The sequence below is a fragment of the Mauremys reevesii genome, linkage group 24 (assembly GCF_016161935.1).
Source record: "Mauremys reevesii isolate NIE-2019 linkage group 24, ASM1616193v1, whole genome shotgun sequence".
NCBI lineage: Eukaryota > Metazoa > Chordata > Testudines > Geoemydidae > Mauremys > Mauremys reevesii.
Window position 1 is genome coordinate 11,003,722 of NC_052646.1, and position 8,706 is coordinate 11,012,427.

An 8,706-nucleotide genomic window follows, 5' to 3' on the forward strand; every position below is an offset into this window, starting at 1 on the left:
GCTCTGCCCTGGGCCCAGCCCCCAGCCCTGCCCCCTCCCGCCAGCATGGCTCCGCCCAGGGCCTCCCTGCTTCTGGCTGTACCCTGGGTCCAGCCCCCAGCCCTGTCCCCTCCTGCCAGCATGGCTCCGCCCAGGGCCCAGCCCTCCCCTCCCCGCTTCTGGCTCTACCCTGGGTCCAGCCCCCAGCCCTGCCCCCTCCCGCCAGCATGGCTCAGCCCTGGGCCCAGCACCCTCCCCCCAGCACAGCTCTGGGCCGAGTGCCTCTAGCAGCACCCCATCCCAGTGCAACTGTGTCTTGGGGCCAATGACCTCACAGCTGCATCCCCTCTGCCCTTAATTGGATCCCTCTGGTCAGTATCCGGCCAACCAGCTTTTCCATGTGCCAGCCCCCAGGCTCCCTCCATGCACTCCATGAGTCAAACCAGGCTCATCTTTTTCCCTCATCAGTACCAGGAGAGGGGCTCTGCAAACCCCTCGCTGCCCTCCCCTGGGTGGCCCTTTTGCCTCAGTGTGGCCAACTGCAACTTCTCCCCAGTTGTGTTGCCACTGCGCCCACAGGAGCGGCTCCTGGAGCATGCAGGGCTGCTGGGAATTGCTGCATTCCACAGAGCTGACTAGGGCAGGGAGGAAATGTGCTCTTATTGCAATCACTATTGGGAGCAGAGTCATCCTGTCAGTATCCCAATCCACCCAGAAATACATCATCCCCCCAGACATGGTCTCTGCCGCTGGTGCATGCTTCCATGCATGGCACTGCACCTGCATTAGGGCTGATGCATACAGAAGTACTGAAGTGCAGCCACCTCTAGGGAGGTGGCAACTGGTCAACACAGCAAACATTTAGTGTCAAAAGGAATTGCCTGGGATCTTGAACTGCCTATACAAAGCAGACAGAACCCAAGACTTTTAAATCCTCCTTCAAGAGACCTACAGGCCCAGGACTGTGCCACAGGAGGATGAGGCATTGACAGGTTGGCATTGCATTATGGTTCCAGGGAGCTAGGCTCTTAAGCAGTGACAAACATGCCTGTAGCATGCTGGGAGTCTTGGTTGACTGTCCCTGAGGGGCCCCGCAAGCTGCTGTGCTTTCAGGCCTGGCCAGTAGGTAGCATCAGGGGAGCCCCTCACTGATGTAGAGATGCCTGCGAGCAGCACTGAACCCTGCTTTCCACGGCCCTGGCGAGACCCCTGGCCTCAGCAGCTCACATACCAGGAACAGCAGCCACAGCTGCAGGGAGAAAGGAGCCAGTTCTGAGTCACAGGCTGAGTGGGGCAGCTGGGGCAGCTCTCCAACCAGGGAACCAGAGCCCGCCAGGAATGCCTTCCACGCCCCCAGAAACCAGACCTCAGGGCAGACTTGGAGACAGAGGTCTTGGAGAGGTGTGCTACTCGGCAAATAGCTCCCTTTATCCAGGCATCAGAGTCCCATCAGCTCCCTCGTTAGCCCTGCAGAGACAGCACAGCCACAGGAGAGGAGCTGGATTCCAGTCTGGCTTGTGCTTTGGGGATGGGGTTAAAGGCATTAGGAGACAGACAGGTGGAATTAGCTCCATTCGGAAGGCAGAGACTTTCCTGCTGGGTAATCTGAGAGTGGGCGGGGGAGCCCAGTGGGACTCGCCCAGGAGCAGCACATACTTGTCAGCTGAGCAGCAGAGCTGGGCCAAGTTTTTCAGATAAATAGTTTATATCAACTCCCCCCACCCCCACTGCAGTGTCTCTCCCATGCTTACAGCTGGCTAAAGTAATGATAATTTTTCACCTAAATCCTCCCCACCTCAACCCATGCTGAAAGCTGCGATTTCCGTGGATGCAGGGCCACCCTGCTGGCCACAGGCTTTTCTTGGTCTGCATTTTGGTGTCCAAGACACCAGCTCTCATTGGTCAGCTTGGGCACAGGAGGGATTTACTTTTTTTTTATTTTTGCTTTTGAAACAAAGTCTAGCAATATTTTTGCAGCCAGCCCTGCTCACGCTGGAGGGATACTCCTGCTATAGCTTGCCAATGCAGCCTTGTCTGAGCAAAGTTTGGGGGCCCCAGCTCTGTCCCACTCTGCCCCCTGCAGCCTGGCTGTAACTGATCTTTATTGGGAGGTGGTTTGCGTTACTGGGATGTGTTAGTGCCACCAGTCTCAGCCCTGGTCTCAGGGCTCTCACTCTCCAGCCCCATAGCCAGCCCTGCCACTCCGCCCCAAGCCAAAGCTTGCAGCATTCCCTGCAACAGACACCAATCCTTTCCCTTTCATTAAGAGGAGATCCTGTTGCTCACGCCTCTGCGTCTGCAAAGAGCCCCGAAAATCTGCCACTGTTCCACTTTAAATATCCTCTGAGTAGGAGAACATCCCCCTCCCACGCCACTGTCCCCTCTCCAGCAGCTTCGCTCCAAATCCCACTCTGCCCAGTACTGCCAATTAGCAGCTTTGCCGAAATCCCCTCCCCAAGCTCAACCTTCAAGTGACCCACCAGGCAGGGCTGAGTAGGCAGCACACACAGCCCCAGGGCTCCAGCAGCAGTCAAGCCACAGTGTGGAGAAAGGCTGGCTCAGCCCCAGTGTGAGTGGGGGGGGGGGTTGGTGTAGAGGACCGCTCAGACACAGAGATCCTAACCCAGGGCTGGCCTGGGAGAGGGAGAGGGGTGTGTATCTGTGTCCGTGTCTCCCAAGGAGATTTTAGTTCTGTTTGTCCCCAAACACTGAGTGACTCTCAGAGCTGCGACTGGTTGGGGCCTGAACAGGCAGGACAGTGCCCAGTTCCATGGTGTTGTAGGACTTAGTCCTCTCCTGTAGGGGGAGCTGTCTGGTACTCAGGGCAACAAGGGTGGGGTGGGGAGCAGGGAATATTAGACATACTGGGTAGGTGCAGCTGATGGGCAGCACTGTGACACAAGGCAGCATGGATGGGGCGGAGGAGTGTGACACAGACAGTGCGCGTGGGGCAGGGGCTGGGATACAGGGGCAGAGATGTACCACCGAGCCACTGAAACGCTCCCACTCCAGTGCAGACAGGTGACACTGTGCATGGACGCGGCTCAGAGCCTGGCAGTGCACCTGTCTCACGCAGCCCCAGACAGGCCTGTTCCCCGGCTGGAGGGAGGAGAGTCTCCTGGCAAGCAGAGGCCACCAGCACATCAATAAGGGGAGGATCACGCTATGGGAGTTTCCTGCCACAGCAGGTGCCCATTATTGTGTGCACGGGCCCCATCCCCTCCCCCACACTCAGCCATCAGCTGGGCTGTATGTGGCTGAGGCCAGATTTGCCTCCCTTCCACCCTCCACAGCACAGAGCCTTAGGCATGAGGGTGGGGGAGGGAACCCTGCCTGGTGCCATGCAGCCCCTCACAGCCGCCCTCCCCCCCACCTCCTCCACACCCCCATCCCTACCAGCAGAGACAGTCGGACCAGTCACTCCAAGCTGCAGGGACGGACCCCTTCACCTCCCTGCCTTGCCCCATGGCCATCCCTTCCCTCAGCCGCCCTGGGCAGGGGAAAGCCCTGCCTGCTGCACCACGCAGCCCATGGGGCATGACTAATGCAGCCTGACAGCAGCAGCCCTCGGCTGGGGCCCAGCCAGGGGGGGGAGTGCGCGGCAGGCAGAGCACTAGTGCGCTGTACACACAGGAAGACCCACAGCAAGTCCAGCACAGGGAATGCCACGGCCTCACCCTCCTGGGGCCTGGCCAGTCACGGGAGGAACCCAGGGCTCCTGCCAGGAAACTCCTCTGGGCCCCAGGGTGGGATGGGCTCGCCTCAGGGAAGGCAAACACCATGCAGCTGTGTAAGCCCAGCCCCCCGACTGCACCTCAGCCACTGGATCGCATGCCACAGAACCAGCCACTGCCCTACTGCTCCCCCATCACTGCATCCCACCTAGGGAGCCTCCAGCCCTGAGACAGGCCAGCATGTCCTCTGCTACATTCCACCCTGCCAGACGTCTACCTCCATATACACCAGCGTCCCCTCAGACACCTCCCAGCGCCCCCGGACTTCTCCTGCCCCAATATACAGCAGCATCCCCTCCGCTACATCCAACTGTCCCACCCTGATATACACCAGCCCCCCCCCCCCGCTACATCCCAGCCGCCCTAGCCCCCCGACTTCCCCTACCTCCATATACACCAGTGTCCCTTCTGCTACGTCCCGGCCTTCCTCCTCCCCGAGCCTTCTCTTAGCCTAATATACACCAGCATCCCCTCCGCTACGTCCCAGCCACACCCCCAACTTCCCCTACCTCCACATACACCAGCATCCCCTCCGCTACGTCCCAGCCACACCCCCAACTTCCCCTACCTCCATATACACCAGCATCCCCTCCGCTACGTCCCAGCCCTGTCCCCAACTTCCCCTACCTCCATATACACCAGCGTCCCCTCCGCTACCTCCCAGCCCCCCCGACTGTCCCACCCCACTACACCCCAGCCCCCCTGCTACATCCCAGCCCCCGCCCCGACTTCTCCATTCTCAATATACACCAGCATCCCCTCCGCCACCTCTCAGCCCCACCCTCAACTTCCCCTACCCTGATATACATCTGCTACATCCCATTCCCGCTGGACTTCTCCTGCATCAATATACACCAACATCCCTTCCGCGACCTCCCAGCCCCACCCTGACTTCTCCTACCCCAATGTACACCAGCATCCCCTCCGCTACATCCCAGCCCCTCCCGCCGACTTCCCCTACCTCCATACACACCAGTGTCCCCTCCGCTACCTCCCAGCCCCTCCCCCCTCTTCCCCTACCTCCATACACACCAGTGTCCCCTCCGCTACCTCCCAGCCCACCCCGGACTTCTCCTGCCCTGATTTACAGCAGCGTCCCCCCACTACATCCCAGCCCCCACTGCCTCCCGACTTCTCCATTCTCAATATACACCAGCGTCCCCTCCGCTACCTCCCAGCCCTACCCCTGACTTCCCCTACCTTGATATACACCAGCATCCCGTCCCCTCCGCTACCTCCCAGCCCCCAGGTCCTCCCAATGGGTTCCCCTTTCCACTGCTGTCCCAGCATGCACTCACCTACAAACTCCGGATCGACACGTGGGGAATAGAGCCCAAACTTGATGAAGATGGGGAGGAGGAAGCCAAAGCGGACCCACTCGATCACGTAGAGATGGGGGCGCGCCTCCTCTGCATTCAGGAGGTCACAGCCCAGGATCACGCTCTCTCCAACACGCCCAACCACAGCCTGAGACTCCACCTGGCCGTTACCTGCAGGGCCAGCACAGGGAGATTTCACGCTCATGGGGAGGACGTCCCATGAGCTGCAGCCCATGGTCTCCAGTGGAGCCCCTGCAATGTCCTGGAGCTCAGACACAGCACCAACAGGCCCTGCATCAGCCAGCCAAGCCCCACAGGTGTCCAGGTTATGCAAGGAGAGCCTGTGTGCCCTGCCCAGCCCAATACCCTGCAGCATGGCAGGGCCCATCACACCCAGCACCCTGGGCATGGTGCTCTCAGAGCAGAATCGAAAACCCTGAAAGGGAACGGCTTCTGGGGCCATAAGTGACTCCTGGAGAGTGACTCCTGGAGAGTACCTCACACTGCTCTGCTGAGGATGAAGGAGCCCCATGGGGTGCAGCTCACGGTCCCAAAAGGCAGGAGAAGGTGAGAGCTAACACTGCGCCCTGTCCGGCTTTGCTGTGTGTGCCACAACAACACAGTGCGTTCCATCCCCACATCCCAGCACCCTTCACAGAGAAAGACCACCATCATTGCCCTCCTTTTTAGAGCTATGCATGGATACAAAGTTTGTATCCACATCTGATCCACAAACATGATCCATGGATATCCACATCTACATCACTGCAGAATGCAGGACAGAAGGGAAAGGAATGGAGTAAGTGTGTGGGGGGTTACTGTATCTCCCACCTCAGACCCTCTGCAGCAGGAAATAACTCTCTCGAACAGCCCTGCAGGCTGCTTGCTGGAACTCTAGGGCAGGGGCAGCGCCAGGGGCCCTCAGGGATCCAGTCGTCATGGTCAGTGAGATTGAGCATCCCCAGTGGAGCTCCCTTAATGTAACCTGCTGCCTGGGCAGGGCACCACCTCCCTGGCAATCCCTCCCACCCCCTCCTCTTTGGCAGTTCAGCAGCATCACTGTCTCTGCTCTCCATGAACATGGTCCCCAAGAGGAACATTAGCCTTCTTTGCTGTTCTAATCATGACCTCAGCAGGTCCTGCATCCTCCCCACTGCACACCCCAAGCTCTGGGGCCTGATCAAATCCAATTCAAACCCACAGAAAGTGGGTTCAGTGGCTCCGGGTCAGGTCCCTGGTGCGTACAGCTGTGGACAATACACAATACAGCGTGCCATGCGCACCCGCTTACCTTCAGCAAAGTTGTTGGCGAACAGGCTGAGGTAGGCAATCCATAAACACCAATTCATAGCACAGCTCCCCCGACAGCCGTGTCGCACCACCTGTCCCAAGTCGCCGCACTGCCCAATTAGAGACTAGGCCAGGGCTGGGGGGCAAGGACCGAATGGCAGTGCGATGGGGCAGAAGGGTCTGGTGTCTCCCAGGTGAGGCCCGTTAGGGCCAGGAGCACAGGACTCCTTGGCACTGTTCCTAGGTTCTGTGCTCTGGTGGCCTGATTGGAAAGTGCGGCTCCTCAAACCAGCACAGACTGGGCGCTGCAGTCCAGGCAAGATCCAGCTTGTCTCAGCTCCCAGCTGCCCTTTGGTCTCCTGCAGGCTATCGGGAGCTCGGAGAAACACCTAGGAAATAAACCAGCACAAAGCCCTTAGGGAGCAGCTCAACACCTGGGCCGAGCAGAGGGGCCAGGAGTCCCCAGCATTAGGGAGCAGCTCAACACCTGGGCCGAGCAGAGGGGCCAGGAGTCCCAGCATGTCCCTGCCCCAGCTAGACACTGCACAGCCAAGCGCTCAGAAAGCATCTGCCTCCCATTTGCACCCCTTTCTCCCCCTGCTCTGTTAATAGCAGCACGGGATGCTCTTCTCTTTTCATCACTTCTCTCTCACCCAGTTCCCCCAGAGTCTGTGCTCTTCTGGGTACAGCAAGAGCCCCCTTAGGGACAGGCACGGAGCCCTCAGCCAGCCTGTCCCTTCAGGTACGTTACCTATCTCCAGCCCAGGGACCCCTGGATATAGGGGGTGGGGGCACAGCCCTGCTCCTGCTAGGAGCCTTTGCATTCTGCTTTGCTGGGGCTCTTCCCAGCTGATGACTCCATTAGAAGCACATGCCCAGCAGGAACCTGGTGCAGTGCCCGCTCAGTGCCCTGGTGCAGCATTGGGCCTACTGCCCTCGTGCTGATCTAGGCATGCGGCCTGGCAGATCCCGACAGGGGAGGCTCTCACTGTCCGTTCCCACCAGCCCCATTCCCTGTCCCTGGCATTGCCAGGGCCCAGTGCTCCTGGGCATATGCAAGGGGAGCAGCGCTAAGCCGAGCTCCTACCTGGCCGCTGCCTTTGTTCTAGGTCCCGGATCCGATTGCCATGCAGGGCCCTTCCCTGCTTTTATGCGGAAAACAAAACCAACTTTCCTGCGGGGATCGAATGTGCCTGCAGCCAACGGCGAAGTCCAGCCCCTGCCCACGCCCAGCCACCCCCGCCCCGCCCCGCACCACAGCCATCGCCGGTGCAAAACATTCAAAAACAAACACTGTGGCGTCTGGCGCGGGCAGCCCCCATTGGCCAGGCTCGCCCCCCACCGCAGCCTCTTCCCTCGCACCTCCTGCGTTCACCCTTCCCACGGGATCTCAGCGCCTCCCCCCCCCGGCTGGGTCACTACAGACGGCGAAGCGGAGGCACAGAGGGGGCAGTGGGAGGGACAGAACCCAGGAGTCCTCCCAACCCTCATCCCTGCTACCTAGAGACACCCCCCTCCCCCGGGCCAGAATGGAACCCAGGAGTCCGGCCCCAGCACACCCGCCTTGCGCCCCGGCGCCCCCCGGGTACCTGCACGCGCGCTCGCCATGGGCACACAAGGCTCCTCCGCTGGCACCGCGGCGCCCCGCGCACCCCGAGCGCTAGCGCAGCCTCGGCGCCATGCTCCGGTCGCCAGTCCCCCCGGCCTGCGCCCGGACACGCTTCGGGACCGGCAGGGGCCGCTCCCGGGCACCCGCATCCGGCGGGCAGCGAGTCGGCGCCGCGCGAGCTGCCGGGGCCCAGGCGCTCATCGCCAGCCCGGGCCGGCCGCTTCCCTGGGACGCGCAGGAGGGAGCTCGCCGGGTCCCCCGTGGCCCCGATCCCGCCAGCCCGCTTGGAACCAGTAACACAATAGGGGGCGGCGCCTGCGCTCCCCACAAGCCGCCCGTTGCCACGGGGACAGCCAATGCCCGGCGAGAGCTCCGGGCGCCCCCCGCGTCTCCAAGCGCCGGGCCCGCCTACCGCTCCGGGAGCCGGCGGTGTGCGTCGGTCCCGTGCTCCGCCTGGTGGCTGCGTGCGCCCTGCGCGGGGACCGCTGGCACAGCGCGGGGGCGCAGGCCGCCTCTGGGGCGGTGCGCACCGCGCAGCTCGCCGCGCACGGGACCCGACGGGCCAGCACCGCGGGGCGGGCCGGGGTCTCGGTCATCGCCGCCCTGGCAGCGCAGCAGGTGGCGTGTGACGTTCGCTTGGCTCCGGTCTGAGCCGGGTGGTGGCAGCGCAGCCAGCCGGGACCCCCTGGCTGAGCTTGGGAAGCCATTGACCAGGTGCCGGGACCAATTAGGGCTCCTGGCTTCGGGCCTTAGCGCTGGCACTTCGGGCAAATCG

At 61.5% G+C, this 8,706-nt stretch overlaps 1 protein-coding gene across 2 annotated transcripts in view; it reads right to left on the reverse strand.

Moving 5' to 3' along the window:
* Positions 1 to 8,227, reverse strand: part of IGSF9 (immunoglobulin superfamily member 9) — a 51,999-nt gene extending 43,772 nt beyond the window's left edge. Inside the window, exons 1-3 of one of the 2 annotated variants that reach the window (XM_039513106.1) lie at positions 7,410 to 7,538; positions 6,324 to 6,711; positions 5,012 to 5,203 (exon numbers count right to left, since the gene is read on the reverse strand). In XM_039513106.1, coding sequence (XP_039369040.1) covers positions 5,012 to 5,203; positions 6,324 to 6,381 — 250 coding nt within the window. In that variant the 5' untranslated portion in view covers positions 6,382 to 6,711; positions 7,410 to 7,538. Of the gene's footprint in view, positions 1 to 5,011; positions 5,204 to 6,323; positions 6,712 to 7,409; positions 7,539 to 7,911 lie in introns of those variants that run through there. The other variant, XM_039513105.1, reaches the window with a different exon arrangement.
* Between the last annotated feature and the right edge of the window lie 479 nt (positions 8,228 to 8,706).